Raw genomic sequence first — 21,317 nt, forward strand, 5'->3', positions numbered from 1 at the left:
GGTGGCCTCAGATTGGGTTCTGAGCCTCTCAGGCCAGAGCCACAGCGCGTGGGAGGCGGAAACCGGCCGGTCACTTCCCAGCAGTCTTTGTCTCCATGCTTTGCTGCATTCTCTGAAGTGCCTGTGTTGCTTTTCTAAAGAAAATAAATTTATTGTGAAACAAAAAGCTGTTGTTAATGTGGCTAAATGTTAGAAAGTTAAGGTGGAGTAAAAAGCAGATTCCAGAAGACTCGAGTGGGAAACCATTTTTCTGAAATGCAGAAACAGGCAAAACTAAGCAGTCCACCGTGAGGCACCCATACGCCTGACGAAACGCTTCTGTGATGAGGATGTGACCCTCAAATCCAGAGCCTAGGTTCCCTCTGGGAAGGGGCAAGATGGTGGGTGACCTGGCGTGGGTGCTGCTCCGGGGCAGCTTTTGGAGTTGCGCCTTACAGCTCAGCAGTGAGTCCTCTCAGAGCTTACTTCCATCGCTGGGGCTCGCTGGAGGGGCCAGGTCAGGGCTCAGCGGTGGAAGTGGGTGGTTTCCAGGCATCGGCCTGGTGCTCCACCTCGGTCCCTCGGCCTCCCTCAGTCTGTCCACTCTGAGCTGGGCCGTGGAGTTTGGCCAGCTAGTGCCCAGAGCTTGTTCCTGGAGATCTGGGGTCCAGTTTCCACAGTCTTCCCAAAGTCATGGGTCACTGGTCGTTAGTACTCTGGACCAGACTGGGCTTCCGAAGCCGCTGCCCCTTGGTGCTCTGCCCATGACAGTGGCTCCTTCCAGGACTTAGAGGGGGGCCTCAGGTCCCCTAGAAAGTAGGAAGTGGCTTGTGGTTTACCTTCATTTACTTATTCAGCAGCCATTTCTGGTCACCTACATGCCAGGCCCTGAGCTGGAGTAACGAAAATGGAACAAGGAGGTCTCGGGCCACACAATTATGATAAAATGTTTGAGCTCATGTTTCCAATATCCATGGTCTTATTAGATATTAGTAAGGCTTAATTGCTTCCTTGTGGTTGTATTTTTAATAGTGAGAACAAATAGAAATTCTCCTATTTTCTTCCCACAAGGAATCTTGGGTGCCCCGCTCTGACGAACACAGCCGTTATAATAAATCGGGGCGATCACTGTGTGGGAGAAACAGCTGCTCTGGGGCCATGGGGGAGGCAGGGAGGGGTCCCCAAAGATTGCAGCACAATCAGCAGCTGACTGGGTGCCACCCGCAAATGACAGCCTCCTTGTAACTGCAGTTTCCCTTTCCAGGAAGAAAACAGATGCACTTCCTTGCCAGCCCAGACAAAGGGCCCTCTTCTTAAGTTCTTCATTAATTAGTATGAAGACCTACCTGTGGTGACTAAATTTGGAATCAGAGGCTTTTAAAGGTGACTCTCCCCAGTAAGCTCTAGTAAGCTCCCTGTTTAGGGATAAGAGGGGCAGTTGGATTTATGACATGGTTTTCTTTTAATCTCCAAAAACCCTCAAACGACTCAGTACCTTGTGGCCCCGGCCCTCTCCCACCCCGAGAGAATTCCCCTGGAGGTTTCCAGAACGAGGGAGCAGCCTCATCCCTTGGAAGTGGGGGAGACACGCCCCAGCAGCCAGCTCGCAATCGAGGCAAGGCCCTGGCTGGAGCAGGTGCCAGTTGGGACGGTGTAAATGCACGTGTCCGTGTGAGGTCAGGGAACAGGGATACAGGGATTTGGGGGTTTACTGTGTTACACAGATGCAGTGTGTTCACCTGGGGGCTGGGGGAGGGAGTGTAGATGAGAGGAAGTTGTAGTCAAATTAACTAGGAATTGATGAGGTTTTAGTACACCTTGCCTTTGTAATTTAATTTTTAATGATGGCATAGGGAAAAAAAAAAACAGCTCTTGTGAACAGGTATAAGCCAGTTCCAGCATACCTGCTGATCCCAAGTTTTCATTCTACCCCAAAATTTGTTGGGTGGTCCCAGGCAGGGGCTCACACGGAACTTCACAGGCACACACCCCTCCCCCTAGCCAGGAGCTGGGTCCAGTTCTGGGCCTGAGTCAGCTCCTGATGCACCCCAGGGCCCACACACCTCCACCCTGGCTGCATCACCCATCTGGGCAACCCCGTCCCAGCTCACCTCCGGGCACCGGGGCAGTGCAGCCCTCAGGACCCCCAGAGACTTCCCTGTGGCAGAGAGGAGACCTGGCACACTGCTATCAGCCCCGGTGGCCCGTGGGCTCATGTCAGACCCTGGTCCTCGGGAACGGCTCCAAATGCACTGAGCCCAAAGTCACACGCAAATGCAATGCGTGGCTCTTTTTCAGTCTTGAACAAACCTTTACAAAAAAAAAAAAGAGGGAGACAATCAGGGAATCGTGAACATTGATTTAATGGTATTAAGGAATTAAATGATGGCACTAGTTGTAGAGCAAAGGTTGGCAAACTGTGGCCCCACTGCTTGTTTTTCTAAATAAAGTTTTATTGGGACACAGGCCCGTCCATTTACATATTCCTGCAGCTGCTTTAGAGCTCCCAGGGCAACAGAACATGTGGCCAAAAGCCTCAAAAGTTTACCGTCTGGCCCCTTCCAGAAAATGGAGCCCTGTTGTAGAGAAACATTCTGAAGTATTTCCCTGTGAGATAAGATGTCTGGGATTTGCTTTAAAGTAACCCAGTCGGGGAGGGAGCACAGTGGGGAGGGTGCAGACGACAGGAAAGCCTTTGGTTCTCATCCTAGCCTTTGGTTCTATATGTTTGGCATTTTCCACAATTAAAACCTTTTGAAAAGGAGGGGTGGGGCTGCCCTCCACAGCCTCCCACCCGCTCCCACCCACCCCAGGACCTGGTATCTCTGATCTGACAAGGGACTCAGGACAAAGCCACCACCTTTCACCCCGGTTCTGTACATGCTCAATGATGACTTCTGTCCCGGGCTAACCAGGAGGGCCATGGGTGCTAAGAGAGCCCCCCAGAGCCAGCCATGCAGTGAGTGCCCCCAGCCGGGCCCGGGGGGTTCTGGGAACCGGGGAAGGAGGGGGGAGGGGGGCTCGTGGGAAAGGTCAGGGCTGGGGGTAGTCTCGGGTCGCCACACCCTCCCCCTGCCCGGGCTTGGACCCCTGCCTCCCACCGGCTCCCTGGGTGACCCTGGGTGGGCTTGGCGAGAGTGGCGATACCAACCCCTTGGGGTCTGCAGCAGCCCAGAGAAGACGGTGTGGGCACCCGCCCAGCACCCAGCACCCAGCACACCGCGTGATCCCTGGATCTGCTGCCCTGAGGGGCCCACAGAGGCCCTGGGTGGGGCCAGCCCAGTTGCAGCTGCCTCAGATGTGACACCGACCCGATTAGAGCCGTCACTGGCCGACCCCAAACCAAACCACTTAATCAGGAAGCAGACCAGGCAGTAGGGTTTTTCACAAAAGACCACATTTTTCTGGGAGGTTTCACTTTTTTTTTTCCTAGAAGCTCCATCATAAAACCGGAATATCCCCAAATCAGCTGACACAAACCAGTATTTGATTCAGCCCCTCGCCCCCACCTCTAGCCCTGAACCCATGTCTCCGTGGCCTCCGCCCCTACTCCTGTCCCATCCCACTGACCGGAAACTTAACGTAACCCAAACCCCTTTCTCCTGACTCCTTTCCCCCTCATCCATGCCCTAAATTTAACCCCAGCACCAACCACATACACATGATCAGGAAGGACTCCAGAAAGTCCAAATATTTCTGGCAACGGAAATTGGCATCAGTCCTGACCCAGTGACAACCCTCTGCTCTTAAGTGGGGGCCTGGCCCCTCCGCTATGCTGCTTCCAACTAATGCTAACTGGAGTTTTTTAAAAATTACGACAAACGTGCCAAATTAAGATTCATGAGATACACAGAAAAGGTCAAAAGCAATCCCCTAATTACTCATAATCTCCTACCCCTAAAATAACCTCTGTAGCACACTCTGCTGTCCGCAGCCCCCAGGCCTCAGCTTTTTGCCCATAGCAAAGTGGGTGAGAACAGGGGCAGGGGCTCTGCCACCCAGCGGCTGGGGGCGCCTCAGGGCCTCGGTGGCCGGACCCACTGCGTCAGGGTTGTCCTGGATGTAAACGGGAAAACAGATGAACATCTGGCCTCTAGCGGGGTGCCACAGACAGTGGTTGCTGTCACTTTATCAGTAGCAAGGAGATGGATCAGCCCCGCCTTACGGGACCCCTGCGCCCAATTCCCTAAAGCCTGAATTGCAGCCCCTGTCGTCTCCCCACCCCACTTCCCCCTCAGATTCCTTAGGGGGTGTCTCGGCTGAGGCAGACCCTGCACTTCTCTGTGCTTGGGGCCAGTGGGAGTTTGGACAACAACCCCATGAGGGAAAGATGAGGGTACCCAAGGGTCTCAGCAGGGCCCCCACCCACTCTGGGGTCCTTCCCAGACAAGCCCTGGGACCTCTGGGCTGGGGGGTGGGGAGCTGGGTTCTGGGGTCAGCCTGGCCTGGCAGGAACCCAGTGCTGCCATTTGCCTTCCCACTGTGGGCCTCCGGGCAAGGGCCGGCCCCTCTCTGGGACCCCCCAGGTGTCAGGGATTGAAGAGAAATCCCTTTAGCTCAGGACCTGGCCAGGGCACAGGTGTGAGGCCAGCAGGGCCCATGGCAGCGCCCGCCCCCAGCTCCGAGCCTCCCGTGCCCTTGCTGAGGGCGAGTCGTGCTGACTGGTAGTGCCCAGGCTTGGGGCCCACTGCCCAGCCCCCCAATTCCCTGCCCCGTCCCCTGTATCAGGTTTTCTCGCACACAGCCCCCCATTAAACCACATCCCTCTGATTTAGTGTTGGGATTTTCCGTGTTCCCTTGCTTTTCCTCAGTAACCATCAGACAGTTGCTGCAGAGAAGCTGACCCCTCCGGCTTTCCCCCCACCCCCTCACCCGTGGGAAAACGCCCTCCTGCTTCTCCACCCCCACCTCCTCCAGGGGTCCCACCACATGTCCCGTCAGCCCCTCAGCCAAAGCCCCGAAGCCTGAGGCCCCCACTGCCCATGGGAAGGAGCCCCTGGGGAGGGGAGGCTCATGGGGAGGGACGGGCACCCCGACTGCCAGGGAGCCTCAAGAACCGATCCTGCAGCACCCCGAGGCCGCAGCAGCTGGCAGCGACGGCGCTGTTGTCGCGCGTTCATTCCTCCCAGCGCTGGCAGAGCCCAGGGAGGGGACGCCACTCGCCTGAAGCCCCCGGCTGGACACCGCCTGCCACCTGCCTGACCCTCAGCCGTCCACCTCCCGGAGGGGACCAGGGCCGGAGCGGGGCTTGGAGGACACGCAGGGACACGCGGCCCCGAGCCCAGGCTCCCCTCCCCCCGGGGGAGCAAGGGGCCACGCGAGCACAGGGGACGCAGATGCGGGCGCCCAGCAAGCCAGGGCTGGGGGCCAAGGGAAAGCACCCAGACCTGAGCGTCTATTTTGGGTCTCCCGCCCACCCCCAGAACTATTTGGGGTGGGAGAAGAAAATAGACCAGTTTCCTTCCCCTAAGCCCCCTCCCCCAGCGCCCCTCCAGCCTCAATTAGACGTTCCGGTCCCACGGCCCCAGGCGGGTTTCATTTCCCCTCGCCAGGTTTCCCCAAGGGGAGGGTGGAGGGGTCGGGGGGAGACTGCTCAGCTGCTGTCGGCTGAGAAGGAGGTAGCCGGGAGGCTGGGGAGGGGGACAGAGAAAGACAGGGAGGAGGTGAGAGGAAGAGGGAAAGGAGGGGGAGACAGAGGCAAGGAGAGCAGAACCGGGAGAGGGTCGGACCCCGGGGTAGAGCGGGGTTGGGGTTCGCAGGAGGGTGGCCAGGTGAGCCCGGCAGCTGGGCAGCCCGCGGGGAGCCGGAGCCGGAGCTGGGCACGGCCCCCTGTCAGCGGCCCCTGCTTCCCCTCCACCCAGACGCCGCCTTCCACCTGCGGATCATGGCCCAGGCCCCGCTGGGTAAGTGGGCTGGGGACGGGCCCCGGCGCCGGGGGCAGCGCCTCGCCCCTCGCCTGCAGCTGCCCGCTGAGCCCTGGCCGCCCTCTCCCCAGCCCTGCGCTTCCTCGCCCTCGTCCCCGCCCTTCTCAGCCTGGCGGCGTCCCTGGACTGGAAAGCATTCCCCAACCAGGACCCATTCGAGAAGTGTACGCATGATCCGGACTATGACCAGCTGCTCAAGGTGGTGACCTTGGGCCTGAACCGGACCTCAAAGCCCCAGAAGGTGATTGTGGTTGGGGCTGGCGTGGCCGGGCTGGTAGCCGCCAAGGTGCTCAGCGATGCCGGGCACAAGGTAAGGAGAAGGGCTGCCTGCGGTCGATCTTCAGTCCTTCCCGCTGCGGGTGGAGGGACCCGGCCACCCCTGCTTGGGAGGAAGGGGCAGTGGGGAGAGGCGGCCGAGGGAGCCATCCTTCCCCGTGAGCCTGAAACCCCCCGCTCTACCCGCCTGCACGGGCAGGTCGCTGGGCTTCCCCTGCCCGGCCCTGCCTCGGCTCAGAGGGAAGTCCCATGCGCGAGATCTCCTGCACGCAGCACCCTCCGAGAAGGCCCTGAGGTCCAACCCCTCTCTCTCCCTGGACTCCAGAACCCGGCCTGGGAAGTCCCTCTGCACGAGAATGGGCTTCCCCGCCACCCCCTCCCCATCCCTCTCCAAGTCTGTGCTGCAGAGATGGAAGGAGGGGGCTGGCCAGAGTCAGGGGAGCTGAAGGGCCCCGCCCCGCCCCCACCCTCAGGTCACCGTCCTGGAGGCAGATAGCAGGATCGGGGGCCGCATCTTCACCTTCCGGGACCCGAAGACGGGCTGGATTGGGGAGCTGGGAGCCATGCGCATGCCCAGCACCCACAGGTGAGGGTGGCAGGACCAAGGCAGGCACGGAGCCACCCCCAGGGGGCACAGGCCACACCCCGCTGTGCCCACACTCAGCCAGAGCTGGGGCTCCTCCCCAGCCTCAGGCCAGCCGACCCTGGTGAGGCCTGGCCCACCCCAGGCCCAGGAGAGACCACTGGGGACCCTTCCCCATCCCAAGCCCCATCCCACCCAATTCTGTACCCACTGCCAGATCAAATCCTCACTCCAACTCCATCCCCAAGAAAAGCCAGCAGTGGCTCCAAGCCCAGGCCCACGCCTGGTCCTGCCCACGGCCTTCCTACCTTCTGCTACTTCATTCGCATCCCCGGCACCAAGGACCCCAAGTCTAGCTCCATTCCCGGCCATGTGCCCATCTGCAAACCCCATCTCCAGCTACCCTAGCCACCCCCTTCCCTTCTCCAAGGCCCAGTGGGAGGAAGGCCCCCCATTCCTTCTCCACCCAGCTCCCACCCCTCACCCGTCCTCTCTCTGCCCTCAGGATCCTCCACGAGCTCTGCAGGAGCCTGGGGCTCAACCTCACCAAGTTCACGCAGTACGACGAGAACACGTGGATCGAGGCGAACGGCGTGAAGCTGAGGTACTACGTGGTGGAGAAGATGCCAGAGAAGCTGGGCTACGCTCTGTGGCCCCGGGAGAAGGGCCGCTCGCCCGAGGAGATCTACCAGATGGCTCTCAACAGGGTGGGCTGCCTCCTGCGCCCTCCTGGGTCCTCTCCGCCTGGCCCCTGGCCTCCCTCTCTCTTCTGGGCGCCGGCTCTTCTGTCTTTAGTTTCCAAGAACTCCACCAGCACTCGGTCCCGCTTCAGCTCGCACTCCCACGCCCTGGGACAACCTCGCCTTTGCCTTAAACTCCCACCTGCAGGCTGAGGGGTCCTGGGTCCCGCGCCCCCCGCCTGTCCCCTGAGCTCGGCACCTGCCACACCCACCTGACTCCCGTTCCCCCATCGCGCAGCCGCTGCCGCATCCCTTCCCCCGACGGCCCGGTGGTCCCTCGCGCCGCCCCTTCCTCGCTGTCCTCCTCGGGCCCGGTCCTCTCCCCCGGCTGCCCACCCCCAGGCCTCCCCGCGGGCCCCGGGGGTTCTTCCACGGCTCAGCGCGTCCGCTTGCTCCACAGGCTGTCAGAGATCTCAAGAAGCTGGGCTGCAAGCAGGCCATGAAGAAGTTTGAGAGGTACACGCTCCTGGTGAGTGGGGCCCCCTGGGCCGCCGCCCCGGCCTGAGCCGCGCGGGCCTCAGTTTCCCTCGTGTGTCACAGAGGGAGGGCCGGGTACCGGGGCGGGGCCGGGGCCCGGGGAGCGCGGGCTCGCCTCGAGGCGGCCGCCCGTGCCCTGACCGCGCCCTCGCCCGCCCCAGGGCTACCTGCTCGGGGAGGGGAACCTGAGCCAGCCGGCCACGCGGCTCCTGGGAGACGTGCTGTCCCACGACGGCTTCTTCTACCTCAGCTTCGCCGAGGCTCTGCGCGCCCACAGCTGCCTCAGCGACCGGCTCCGGTGAGGGCGGGGCCGGCGGGCCTGGGCGGGGCCAATCGGGACGAGCAGCGGGCGGGCGGGGCGGGGCGAGCGACCGGGAGTGGGCGGGGCTGGCCCCCTGTCACGCTCTGCCCCGCCCCCAGGTACAACCGCATCGTGGGCGGCTGGGACCTGCTGCCCCGCGCGCTGCTGAGCTCGCTGTCGGGGCCGGTTCTGCTGCACGCGCCGGTCGTGGCTGTGAAGCAGGGGCAGCACGACGTGCAGGTGCACATCTCGACCGCGCTGGGGAACCGGAGGCTGAAGTCGCTGACGGCCGACGTGGTGCTGCTGACGGTGACCGGGCCGGCGCTGCAGCGCATGCTGTTCTGGCCGCCGTTGACGCGCGGGCGGCAGGAGGCGCTGCACGGGCTGCACTACGTGCCGGCCACCAAGGTGTTCCTGAGCTTCCGCCGGCCCTTCTGGCACGACGAGCACATCGAGGGCGGCCACTCGAGCACCGACCGCCCGTCGCGCGCCATCTTCTACCCGCCGCCCGGCGAGGGCGCGCTGCTGCTGGCCTCGTACACGTGGTCGGACTCGGCGGCCGCGTTCGCGGGCCTGAGCCAGGAGGATACGCTGCGCGTGGCGCTGGACGACGTGGCCGAGCTGCACGGGCCGCTCGTGTACCGGCTCTGGGACGGCACCGGCGTCGTCAAGCGCTGGGCTGAGGACCCGCACAGCCAGGGCGGCTTCGTGGTGCAGCCGCCGACCCTCGCGCACGTCCAGGACAAGGCGAACTTCGACTGGGCGGACCCCTACGGCCGCATCTACTTCGCCGGCGAGCACACGGCGCTCCCGCACGGCTGGGTGGAGACGGCCGTCAAGTCGGCGCTGCGGGCCGCGATTAAGATAAACAACCGGCGAGCCGCCCCGCTCCCGGCCGGCCAACTGTGGGCCACCCCGAAGGAAGAGGTCAACCAGCCCCCAGTCCACCACCTGGTGCTCTTGCCCACCACCCGCAAGAAGGGCGTGCATTAAAGTATTTTTGGAAAAAAGCCACGTGGCCCAACCCTTCCCTGGCCATTCACTCTCCCACGCTGTAAGGAGGTAGAGGGGACCGCGTGTCTCCAAGAGCCCCCACAGCTGCCCCCTGCTTCTTCCTGGATGGTGGGACTCCACGGGGGGCAGGATGGGACCCCGGTGACCACTCCCAGCTCTTGCAAGGCTGAGATGAGGGGAAGGGCACAGATGAGTCCCAGGACCAGAAACAAAAACCTGAGGGTTAAACAACATTAGTTTATTTTTTGCACATAACAGAGTGGGGGGCCAGCAGCTATGGAGGCACTTCCTTCTGGGGGTGCCCCCCACACAACCCCGAACTCAAGATGGGAAGGGGGCCCCACCTCCCTTTATCCACAAGCCCCCCCATCACTCAGCCCCACCTCCCGCCCCGGAGAGCCTCCCCTTCCCTCTCAGGGGCTGGATCCAGTTATGAGGCCAGGGTGCCCGGCCCAGCCGCAGCCTCCTTCCCCGCCAACACAAGGCCAGCTGGTAGGAGAAAGGTCAGTTTAATGGAACCAACTAATCTGGAGAGTGGCCCGGGCCACAGCGGGGCAGGACCTGCAGCCTGGGCCGGGAGTCCCGACCCTGACATTCCCCACCCCTGCCCAGGAGTCAGGAGCCAGCGCCCTCCTCCTCCTCGGGCAGGATCTCCAGGCTGCTGTCGGGCTGCGGGGCCGAGTCGGGGGCAGGTGGCAGGGCCGGCGGGGCGCAGGTGGGCGACAGCGGCAGTGGGGAGGCGGGGGGCGAGGGGCTGTGTGGCTCTGTGGGTGGTGCCAGGCCCAGGACCTCCTGCACATTGAGGGGCAGCTCCTGCGAGGAGGGGACCACACGGAGGGTGGGGGTGTCAGAGGTGCAGAGAGGGGGTGGGCTGGGGGGGAGGACAAGTGGGGGGGCTCACCGAGCAGGCGGTCAGCTGGCAGTAGAGGGCCTCGGCCCGCGTCAGCACGTCCTCCACGCTCAGCTTCATGGTCAGCTCATTGATGTGCTACAGGAGCGGGGTGGGGGCTCAGGTCTGCCTCCCTCACACAGCCAACCCCCACATCCACCATGCTGGGGACATCGCAAAGGGGACAGGAGCTGTCCCTCTCTGGGCTCTTGGAAGTCATTCTTGCACTCACTATGTGCCAAACTCTGGTGCCACACGATGACAAAGGGCACCAAGGCCCACCCCTGTGGTTCCTCCACGTCCCTGTCAAAGCATGGAGGGGGGGGGCACCTGCCACCGAATGACCCCGCTGGGAGCCAGGGCCAGGGTGTCCCCCGTGGCGGCGCTGACTGTTCAGCAACCATTTTTCAACCCTATTTTGAGCACCTGCTATGCAGGCTCAGAGGCGCCACCCGCTGCCAGGCCAGCAAGGTCACGCCCCGGCTGGTCCTGAGGGGCCAGGAGTGGGCATGATGAGGGCGCCAGGGCCTCACCTTGAGGATCTCGTTGGAGCCGAAGCCTGACAGCATAAGGGTGTCACGCTCCATGTCCAGGATGGCGCAGGCCACCAGCAGGTGCAGGTTGGGGCCGGGGAGCCCCGTCCACAGCACCTGGGGGCGACGGATGGGAGGGCGAGGTCACCACGTGGCCGCCCTGAGCCCCCATGGGTCTGCCCCAGCCCTGCCCGCCTCCCACCCACCTCCCAAGCCTCCCACCCCGAGGGCGGGCAGCCCACCTCCCATAGCCGAAGGACGTCTGGGAAGGGGAATTCCCTCTTGAACCAGATGAGCAGCCACCGGAAACAGAAGCAGAGCGAGCCGGAGTCCTGGGAGTCTGGGGGGCCAGCAGTGGGGCAGGTTGAGACCAAGGGGGCACCCACCTGGGGCTCAGAGGACACCCAGGCTCAGATCCAGTGCCCACCCGGTCCCAGCGCTAGGCCTGAGGCCCTGAGGGTGATCTTGGCCCTCGGCATCTCCCCCAGCCCCAGAGGGTAACCGAGGCACGGCCTGGGGCAGCTTCCAAGGGGAAGCAGGGAGGCTTCGTGTAACTGGGAACCTTTCCCTCCCTGCTCCCCAAACTCCCAAAATGGCCCATTTCCAGGTTTTCCACTCTGAGGAAGGGATGTAAAAGATCCCCAGGAAAAATGACGCGTCAGGAGCCACGCTGGGAAGGCGTGAGGAGACGCTCGGGTGACGCTGCCAGCAACACACGGGCTGCATCACCTCTCAGGAGGGTGACGGGGTGAGCAACCCATTTCAAAAGCCAAACAAAATACGTACTGCCCTGGCTGCAACGATTCCATTTCAGGAACATGACCTTAAAAAAACTATTATCGCCATGAAACACTGCAAATAAAAGCTCAGTGTGCAGCCAATCAGCTTAAACACAGTGCAGTGTGTCCCTAAGACAGACGGAAAACCACGCAGTCAACAAAAGCTGTGCTTCATAAGACTTTCAGGGCGCAGAAGTGCAGCTCTGCGAAGTGGCACGTGCTTTCTGAGCCCCGGTCTCTTCTTTGTGAGGTGAGCCCAGGGGTCCCCTCCCTCGAGGGGTCAGAGCTCCAGCGAGGAAGCGTCCACTTAGCTATAACTGTCATCGTCAAGGTTGTGCATTCAAAAGGACAAGGCTGTTAAGAGTAACTCTCACTGAGCCCCAACCCCAGGGTCCAGAGACCCGGTTTCAGATCCCTGGCTCCAGGTGAGCACAGAGCTGGGGGAGAGAAGTGGGACGAGCCGTGCCCTGGGCCTTATTTCTGAAACGCATCGCGCCAACATTAACACCAACGTGAAGGGAGGTGCGCGGGGACGGAGCCAGCCCCCTGGGGGGGACACGAGACCCCCTGGGCCTGCACCTGCCGAGCTTTGGCTCCAAGCAGCAGTGCTGCCTTCAGGGCTCTGGGTTGGGTGGGGACTTTCGGACACCCCTGTGGTCTTCCCGGAAGACCCCTGGCAAGGTCCCTGGCGAGACACACCCAGGAAGTCGCAGAGCGGCGGGTCCAGCACCCTCAGGAGCAGCAGGAGTTGCCCGAGCTGCTGCTTCATGGTCTCCTGACTCTCTTCAAAGTTCCCGTGCTGCGTAAGTGGGGAGGGGGCTGGTGAGGGCCGGACCCCAACCCTGACCTCGAGGGGCCGCCCCCGCCCCGCCCCGCGCCTCACCATCAGCTCCATGAAGCCGCAGAAACACCAGAAAGCGTCCACCTCGTTCTGAAGGACGTAGAGGATCGGAGAAAGAAGGTCACTCATGCCCTGGACGTAGCCTGGGGGGACACAGGGTCAGGGTCCAGCCCGGCTCGCCCCCCACACCCGGGAACCAGCCGCCCCCTGGGCCCGGCGCCCGCACCGAGGTCGAAGTGGTACATGCAGTAGGTGAGCAGGATGTCGTTCAGCAGGCCCAGGCCTGGGTTCTCGGGGCCCTCGTAGAATTTGTTGGTCCGGTCAGTGCGGCTCACGTCTCTCTCTGCGGGTGGGGTGGGGGTTGGGGTGGCCCCGGCCTCCAAGCGCTTGCCCAGGAGGGGGGCCACTTTGGGGAACAAATGTCCACACCCGGGACGCAAGGCGCTGGGCTCGCTGGCTCGCTGCAGTCTGGCACCTCCTCCACCACCTCCCCACCCCCTGGTGGGGAAACTGAGGCCCCACGAGGGAGCCCAGCCCGCCCAGCTCTCACAGCTGGCAAATGGCAGAGCTGGGATTTGACACCAAGGCACCTCTGCCCCCACTGCCCTCACAGTCCCCCCAGAGGACTGCGTCCCAGGTCTCGGGAAGGCAGGGGCTCCCCCACCACCTTGCCATCCCGCTGGCCACCCACCGATGAGGCTCCGGTATCCGTGCAGCAGGGAATTCCTGCGCTCCTGCTCGGGGCTCACCGACTTCCACTGCAGCTTCATGCGGAAATACTCGTCCCTGAGGGGCACAAGAGGTGGGCAGGGCTCAGCCGCAGGCCCCCCTCAGGGCCCCCCAGTGACCACTCAGGCCCCAGCAGGCGGGTCGTTCACAGCAGCGCCCCCGAGGCTTGCCTTCCCTCTCGGCTCCCGGCACCCACCCGACAGCTGGAGCAGGGGCCGGGCCATCTGGGCGCCCAGGCCCAGGGGTGGCGGTGGGGAGCGCACGCTGCCAGAGGGACAAGCACAGCCCTGGGGCGCAGGCCCCATCTGCACATCTGTACACGCACATCTGTGCACCAGGGGCTGTGCTGGGCCCTGGGGAGGTTGATGCAAATGCCCGACCCACTTGGGGAAGGACACACAGGGAAAAAGCAGCAACAACTATGAAAAGCCGGCAGCAAGATATGCAACAGGGCCTGGCCCCACCCGGAGGGGAGCAGGGCAGCCCAGGACGTACACCTCGGGGCAAGGGGGACCCTGCCTGGGGCGGGGGGGGGGACACGGGACCAGGGCTGCCGGGCGTCTCACTCACGTTTTCTGGCGCACATGGGCCCTGTGCTCCTCGGCGGAGCCCTCCCAGCTGAGGTACCCCAGGAGGAACTTCCAGGCCTCGTGCCTCAGGCCGGGGCTCAGGCCCTGGGGGCGGAGGGGCAGGGCTCAGAGGGGCCCCGAGGGCGCCCCCCGCCCCCCAGCCTGGCCCGGCCGCCCCGCGCTCACCCCGGAGAAGATCCGAGCCTTCAGCGCGGGCACCTGCTGCAGGCGGCCCTCGGGGCCCACGTGGCGGGCCCACTCCTCCTCCGAGACCGGGGCTGCCCGCTCCACCTCCGGCCGCGGGCCCAGCGCCACCTGCGGGCCATGGCAGGCAACGGGGCTCTGTGGGTCCGGCCCGCGTGTGCTCCGTGGGGCCCCAGCCAGGCTCCCCCACAGACCCCAGGGTGCCCCAAGTCAACCCCAAGCCCCTCTTGGTGACAAGCACAGGTAAAGGCTCAGGGGCGGCAACATAGATGCCCCCAAATCAGGAGGGCTTGCTGCAGGCCCAGCAGGGCTGAAGGGCTGAAAGCACTTCCAGGACCCTACACAACTCGCCAAGGGGGACCCCTAGAGTCCCCAAATGCCCGAGGAGGATGCAGGGGTCCAGCGAGCACACGGATACTCACACAGGAAATGACCTCAAAGCCTGGCTCAGGCTCGTCCTCGGGGGGCTGGGGGAGGTCGGGGGAGCCGCCCTCCGGGTGGGGCTGCAGGGCGCCCCGGAAGAAGTTGGTCACGCGGGAGAAGCTGCTGAAGGTGGTGGAGTAGGGGTCCTGGAGAAAGCGCTGGGGGCAGGGCCAGCAGGCGGTCAGGGCCCTCCCCGCCCTGCCCCACCCCACCTGCCTCTCCTGCCCTCTCCCGCCAGGGCCGGGTGCCCAGGAGACTCACGGACACCACGTTGGAGCTGTCCTGGTCGAAGAGCTGGAGGTGGTGGAAGGAGTTGGAGAGGGCAGAAGAGTTGTGGGGGAAGACCAGGTAGAGGCGGGGGTCCTGTGGGGAGCTGGCAGGTGGGGGAGGTGCTGAGGGGTGGGGGCTACTGCCTGGATCCCCATCCCTTCTGGCTGCAGCCGCCCACCTGTCCTGGGGAGGCCCTGGTCAGGGGCCATGGCGGCCCGAGGCCTGAGACCAGCCAGCCCAGACTGGACACGACCAGGGCTGGCCAAGGAGGACGTGCCACCTCCCAGGCCAGGGGCACGGACTTGGGGACGGGCACATGAGCCAGGCCAACAAGAAGCAGCTATTGTTATTGTTCCAAACAATTACATGTCCTTTTTATGGTGGTAACATCTACATATTCCACAGAATTTACCATCTTAACCACTTCAAGTGTACATTTCAGCGGCCTTATTCACATTCTCGATGTTGTGCCACTGTCACCATCATCCGTTACTCAAACTTTTCATCATCCACAACAGACGCTCTGTGCCCATTAAGCACTGACCCTCCCTCCCCCGGCCCCTGGTGACCTCCAATCTTTCTTGCACCTCTAGGAATTTACTGATTCTAAATATTTCATGAACAGGATCCTACACTGTTTGTCCAGTTACGTGACTTATTTCATTCAACACATCTTCAAGATTCACCCACGTGGCAGCGTGTACCAGAACCTCGTTCCTTTTGACGGCTGAACCACAGGCCTTCGTACTGACCTACAGTTCGCTTATCTGGTCACCCAGTGTGGACACTGGGCTGCCACCACCTTTCGGCTGTTGTGAACAACGCTGCCATGAACACTGCCATCCACGCATTTGTTTGAGCCCCTGCTTTCAGTTCTTTTGGGCAGCCCTGGGATTTTGCTGGAATGTGGGGACAGATGTCTTCTATCTGGGGCTGCCGAGCCAGGGCTGCTGCCCCTGGCGAGTGACACACTCAGGGGAAATACAAGTGACTCTCTCTAACATTTGGGACCCAGATTTGGCCTAAAGTCAGCACTATGCTCTGACGGCTCAGTGATCTGCACCCAAAACCCTCCTTTTCTTCCTTCAGGGGCTTCTGAGCTGTGGCTCTTTCACAGGCTGCTCCCGCGGAGGGACTGGTGAGGCTCACCTGGCCAACAGCAGGTAGCGGCTGAGGACGCGGAGCAGGGCGCGGGTCCCCCCACGGTGGAAGTGCAGGGCAGGCAGCGAGCCTCCGGCCTGGGTCACCAGGACCAGGTAGGCCCAGCTCAGGCCCGGCTTGGAGCGGCGGATGGACTTGAGCTCCCCCAGGCTCACTGAGAAGGCCCAGGAGCCCCGGGGGGAGCTGGGCTCTGCACCTAGAGGGGATGACACCACGTGGGGTGGGGCCTGGCAAGCCGGAGGCAGCCGCAGCAGCTAGAGAGTGGGGTGCGGAGCGGGATGAGTCAGCACCCAGAAAACCCCACCATGGGCCACATTCAGGCCCTGCCCTCAGGGAGCCCCGGGTCCCCTCACATGTCCTTGGAGACGTAACCGAACAAAATGCAAAGGGAGGCCCTCAGGTCAGCCCCTTCCCCTACCTGGCTCACTCAGGCCCCCTTCACTCGAGACCCCACACCGGGAGACAGTGGGATGAGGAAGGCTGCAGACCCGGAGACCAGAGAGGCTGCCTGTGGCGGACCTCACCTGCTCTTCCCTGGCTGGGGCTGGGCAGCCATCTTTATTGAGGGCAGAACAGCCCTTGGAGCCACGGCCACTGAGGGCAAGACTGACCCCTCCTGCCTCCCAGCACAGCCTACCTCTCGGCTCTGAGTGGCGGGGACGAGGCCGCACGGTGCTGATGACAGCCCAGTCGGGTTCATAGCCAGGGTCAAAGGTTGGTTCCTCCTCAGAGGTGCAAGGGTCAACCCCACTGGAGTCCTTCGGGGACAGAAACAAAAAAAGGGTGAGGGACTGACTGGGTCCAGAGAGCTTCTGGACCTGAGCAGACACAGCACTTGCTCAGGTCACCCCTGCAGCAAGGGTCTTTGCCATCCTGGTGGCCTCACCCCGGGGCACCAGGGCCCAGGGGAAGCTCACGCTGCAGGGCAGCCAGCTCGGTGGGGTGCGGGGCTGGCAGTCGGCCCGTGGAGGTCACGGGGCTTGAGGCCAGTGGCCCAGGAGGCAGCAGGGAAAGGCAGAACTGTGAGGAAACCCCGGGGACGCACACCCCACAGGAGGGCTATGATCGCAGCCAGGGAAGGACAAGCCAGCGAGCACAAGGCCGCAGGGAGAGCGGGGCCCTTGCACACTGCTAGTGGGAACGTCAAACAGTGCAGCCGCCATGGAAAACAGCCTGGCGCTTCCTCAAGGAGTTAGACGCTGAGTTACCACATGACCCAGCAATTCCCCTTAGGGCCGTGCCCAGGAGAACTGAACACGCACGTCCACGACAAGGCCTGTATGTGCTGACAGCACTACTACTGATGATGGCCAAGACGCAGAGGCAGCCCCAGTCTCCATCACCACAGCAACGATAAATAAAACGTGGTCTGTCCCTACAGTGGAATATTATTCAGCCATCAAAAGGAATTAAGTTCTGTCCTGTTCGGCAACGTGCACAAACCTTGGATACACTGAGTAAAAGAAGACAGGTATAAAAAGATAGATATCATGACGCCATTTAAATAAAATATCCGGAATTGGCAAATACACAGAGACAGAAAGTAGACAGGGGTTGCCAGAGGCTGGGGGAGGAGGGAAGTTCACCTGGGGCTGGTGCAGTGTTCCGGGATTTGTGGAGACGGCTGCACAAACTGGGGAACAGACTAAAAGCACTGGCCTGCATGCTTTACAAGGGTGGACTTCGTGGTATCCGAATTACACTTCAGTTAAGGTGCATAAGCAGTTAGCTGGGCGGTCATTATGAAGACTAAGTGAGGAAATCGGGTGCGGTGTCTGGCACCCCCATGAACGGTGGCTGCCCTTGTTACCGTTACTCTCTCATGGGCTGCCGGGCGGACCCAGGGAGCCCCTGCAGAGCAAGGCAGTGCTGCGGGTCCAATGCAGCAAGGGCTGGTGCAGCTGGCACAGGCCAAGGAGGGGACCAAGCGTGTGGGCACTGAGCCGCCGCAGGCCACGCCCCGCAGAGGCTGGAGAGCCGGAAACTACACCTCCCAGGCTTCCTTGCAGCCGGAGAACCGGATGCAAAACAGATTTGACCTATCAGAGGCTCTGAGATATGGAGGGCAGAAATGGGTGAGGGGTAGCTTCTTGCCGCTTTGTCCGTTTTCTGCCTATAAGCAAGGAGGCGGTGGTCCAACTTCACCTTCATCTTCTGGCAATGGGCAGGGGCAGTGGCCAACGCTTCCCGTGCCCGGTCAACGCCCGTGTGACGGCTGTGGCTTCCTGCCCCCAGGATGGTGACCTTGGCGGTGTGTTCTTGAACCCAACAGTCCCAGCAGGTGTCTCCTTGTTCCCCACTGTCCTCGTTTTGCCTGTGGTGGCAGCGACCCTGGTGTCCTACTCCTCTGTTCCCTGCCTCGCTCCTGAAACCTGCTTGAGTGGTTTCTGCTGCCTGCCATGACCCGTCTGATTAGACCCAAGTCGGAGAGGACATGGACAGCCATTTTGGCCTCTCCTTCCAGACTGCAGAGCCTTCTCTCACAACACAGGCTGGAATCACACATTTGCAATCTCAGCCTTCCTTGCAGCTGTGAGTGGCCTGCCCACCAGGTGTCGAGGGGACACCTGCAGGGAGTTTGAGGAAGGGTGATTCCTGATATAAAGGGAGAATCTGGGGTAAACACACCATTTGGTCCTGGTGAAGGAAGGCATGGAGTCCGGAGCTGTGGCAGCCACCTAGGGTCCTTGAGGGGAAGGTCAAGAAATCACCGGGGCACTGATCCACAAGGCTGGGGAACTAGCCCTGGATAGACACTTCTGGCCTTTGGGCTTGGCAAGATGAAGAAGTCAACGATTTCATGGATTCTCACAGGGTATGAAGATAGTCAGTAGTGTTATTTGCCAAACATGTTCAGTTTCATGCCTCTCAGGTGCCCAGCAGGGTCACAGCTCATTAAACTCTACCACATAACTAGTCCCTGTGAGAGGCTGAGGCATATCGCTTCAAGAATGGAGCATTTAACTGTCACAATGAGACCTCCAGGCTCTTTCCCTCTGACACAAGGAATGGTGGCCTAGACAGTAACTGCTTTAGCAACGTGGTTCCTTGAGTAATCGTGACAAGCATGTTCCTTCCTTGTCTGATCCACAATGCACAAGGACAGTGAGCAGAAGCACAGTCAAAAAGGCTGGTATCCAGTAGCCCTCTTCAACCATGAAGCAGCCCTGAGAATAGAAGCCACGTGCTGAGGATGTCAGAGCAAAGATGGATGGAAACTGATTCCTTGATGTCACGTAAACCTGGACTGTCAGGCTCTGAGGTTTAGTAGGAGAGTGATAACCTCCATCTTTTCAAGCCACCATTATCCCCATTTTTCTACTACAAAGGCCAAATGCAATAACCAACTCATGCAAAGCATTTCCAGGAAAACTCTTGCTTTTCTGGATGAGGGACAGATGTGATTGGCACCCCCTGGTCCCCTGCTTTCTGCCTTAAAAGTGGATGCAATGGCTACAGCTGAAGTAGTCACCTAAAGGACTAAAGGACAGCAGAGCATAGTAAATCAGGCCTTGTCATCACCCAGCCAAGGCCATTGGCCCTCTGCCCCCTGGAATCTTGCAGGAGAAAATCAAACTTGTTTCTTTAACCTACCACTGGGCCAGTTTTGTGTTCCTAGAGGCTGAATGCGTCCTGAATTTTTTGTGTGTGCCTTTTGGGCTGAAGCCAATCACAGTGAGTTTCTGTTATTCAAAAAATAGAGGCTGAAGAGCACAGCAATGTTGTCAAGTAAGGCACTCAGCCGACCTGCGAGGTTGGTGAAACACACAGAATTCTTGCTGTGTCCTCCCCCCCACAATGAACCCACTTTCCTCAGCTGTAGGTTCAAACCCAAGTTCCAACACTGCCTAGAGTTTTTGACCTCAGGCAGGTGACTTTGTTTCACTGTGCCTGTTTCTCAAAAATAAAGCGGAAGTGGAGGCTTTACGTGCATGGTCAAGGTGTGACTCACCTCCAGGTCCCAGCAAGCTGCCCTCTCAGGAGACCTCTGATAACGAGAAGGGGGACGGGCACTGGCAAAAGGCCAAGTAGTCTCCGCAAAATCCTGCCCCCTCGCCATGATGGCAGGACTTCAACAGTGCAAATGCCACCCACCTTCAAGCTCGCCTGAGCCCACAGAACCCAAATCCACAGGCCAATTGCCCCTTCCCTCCCAGGCAGGGCTCTCCCAAGGGGCAAAGGGGGTGGGTGGGGGCAGCTGCCCCCATGGCCGCAGGTCTCATGCTCCCTCCCTCTTTCCTTGAATGGACACTGTCATCCGCATTTCACAGAGAAGAAGAAACCGAGGGGCAGAGAGGACCCAGTTCCCAGCCAGGGCCACACAGGCCCCAGGGTAGGTGTGGGATTGTACCAGGTACCTCAAACACCATCTCCTGTCCTGATCTAAAAAAAAACGAGCAGAGAAGGGGGATGCCGGGGAGCCTACCTTCTTAGAGAAGAGGATCTGGGTGGAATCTCCAGCTTCCTCTACCGGGGCCCAATGCAGGAGGACGTCATTGTCCTGAGAAAAGGGGGGAAAGGTGAGAGGGACTTCCCACACCCCAAGCTCCCCGAAATCTGACTCCCAAAGCTTTCCAGAGCAAATTTCCGAACTTCTTCCCCAGTCCCCACCCTCAGCCTCTCAGGGACCCGCCACCTTCTCTTCCTGAATTCCTATCCGGGACCGCCAGACCCCACTCCTGAGGATCCCGCCTCCCTCCCTCCCGGCCCACCTTCTCCACGACACGGATGACGCCGGCGATGAGGGAGTCCGGGTCCTGGTGCTTCTTGGCGCTGGTGTGCAGGTACACGCCTCCCTTCTCAAACACCACCTGGAGGCGGGGACCAGTGGTGGGGGCGGGAACCAAGTGGGGAGATACCCAAGGGGGCGGGGCCCGGGGAGAAGGCTTTCTCCACCCAGGGGATGGGGCCGGGGCGTGGTCCGAGCCGGGGGCCCGCGGGGCGTACCGCGGAGAAGTCTTCCGGTGGGGGCGGAGCCCTGCCGGGTGCGCCACAAAGAGCCGACCTCGAGGAAAGCGTCCCCGAGGGGGCGGGCCCAGGAGAGCGTCTCCGCCTTCCCCCAGGGGGCGGGGCCACGGCCACCCCCGGGCGGTGGAAGGGAGGGTGACAGCGCGTTCACAAGGGTCTGCGTTTGCTAAAGCCCTGCCCGAGGGCCCAGAACCGCCGCACGGCCTGAGGGAGAAGCAGACCACCGGACGCGGGCGTTTCGCACCGACAGAAGGGAGAGTATGCGCCCTCAGTGCTTACCCTGTGATCAGCAACCTCCATAGCCGCCGCAGAGGCCCCCCTGACGCTCTCCTCCTCCCTCTCCAGGTCAACGTGACGTCACATCCGGATACGCGACTCCCCTTCAAGCCCGGGCAGTGGTAGCACCCTTGTCAGTTCTAGTATAGGAGTGGACGAAACCATCTCTCCGAATAGGGTGTGGGTAAAAGTCACATGTCGCAGACACTGAAGATGGCTCACGCCAACGAGAGTGCGCAGGCGCACTGCTGCTTCCCGCGCCGTGAAGTAAACAAGGGGGCGAGCCCAAGAACTCCTCCTCCTAGATCCCGCCTTCTCCGAAACGCCTACTTTCTTCCCCATTTTGTATACTGGCATCGAAGCCAGGGGGTTGCCATTTTT

At 61.4% G+C, this 21,317-nt stretch overlaps 2 protein-coding genes and 1 long non-coding RNA gene across 6 annotated transcripts in view; 1 reads left to right on the forward strand and 2 right to left on the reverse strand.

The window, feature by feature from the left end:
* The window catches only part of IL4I1 (interleukin 4 induced 1), a 25,853-nt gene extending 16,559 nt beyond the window's left edge, over positions 1 to 9,294 (forward strand). The window contains exons 2-10 of one of the 4 annotated variants that reach the window (XM_037820562.1): positions 1,244 to 1,362; positions 2,793 to 2,938; positions 5,841 to 5,882; positions 5,975 to 6,213; positions 6,653 to 6,765; positions 7,268 to 7,469; positions 7,903 to 7,971; positions 8,141 to 8,277; positions 8,400 to 9,294. In XM_037820562.1, coding sequence (XP_037676490.1) covers positions 2,860 to 2,938; positions 5,841 to 5,882; positions 5,975 to 6,213; positions 6,653 to 6,765; positions 7,268 to 7,469; positions 7,903 to 7,971; positions 8,141 to 8,277; positions 8,400 to 9,273 — 1,755 coding nt within the window. In that variant the 5' untranslated portion in view covers positions 1,244 to 1,362; positions 2,793 to 2,859 and the 3' untranslated portion in view covers positions 9,274 to 9,294. Of the gene's footprint in view, positions 1 to 1,243; positions 1,363 to 2,792; positions 2,939 to 5,553; positions 5,643 to 5,840; positions 5,883 to 5,974; positions 6,214 to 6,652; positions 6,766 to 7,267; positions 7,470 to 7,902; positions 7,972 to 8,140; positions 8,278 to 8,399 lie in introns of those variants that run through there. The other 3 variants (XM_037820566.1, XM_037820564.1, XM_037820563.1) reach the window with 3 other exon arrangements.
* On the reverse strand, positions 103 to 4,809 carry LOC119521907. The gene is made up of 4 exons (XR_005214436.1): positions 3,875 to 4,809; positions 2,091 to 2,289; positions 1,326 to 1,394; positions 103 to 788 (listed from the first exon to the last, which is right to left on the reverse strand). It is a non-coding gene; the product is annotated as an uncharacterized LOC119521907 (long non-coding RNA).
* Positions 9,295 to 9,517: 223 nt separating the features above from the next.
* On the reverse strand, positions 9,518 to 21,060 carry TBC1D17 (TBC1 domain family member 17). The gene is made up of 17 exons (XM_037820561.1): positions 20,940 to 21,060; positions 20,405 to 20,503; positions 20,119 to 20,193; positions 16,330 to 16,450; positions 15,681 to 15,888; positions 14,523 to 14,634; positions 14,261 to 14,419; positions 13,821 to 13,949; positions 13,636 to 13,739; positions 13,028 to 13,122; positions 12,563 to 12,679; positions 12,379 to 12,479; positions 12,195 to 12,294; positions 10,959 to 11,056; positions 10,717 to 10,833; positions 10,196 to 10,282; positions 9,518 to 10,107 (listed from the first exon to the last, which is right to left on the reverse strand). The coding sequence occupies exons 1-17, from the start codon at positions 20,958 to 20,960 to the stop codon at positions 9,910 to 9,912; spliced, it is 1,941 nt and encodes a 646-aa protein (XP_037676489.1). The 5' UTR covers positions 20,961 to 21,060; the 3' UTR covers positions 9,518 to 9,909.
* Positions 21,061 to 21,317: the final 257 nt, after the last annotated feature.

Source organism: Choloepus didactylus, chromosome 27, assembly GCF_015220235.1.
Source record: "Choloepus didactylus isolate mChoDid1 chromosome 27, mChoDid1.pri, whole genome shotgun sequence".
Taxonomy (NCBI): domain Eukaryota; kingdom Metazoa; phylum Chordata; class Mammalia; order Pilosa; family Megalonychidae; genus Choloepus; species Choloepus didactylus.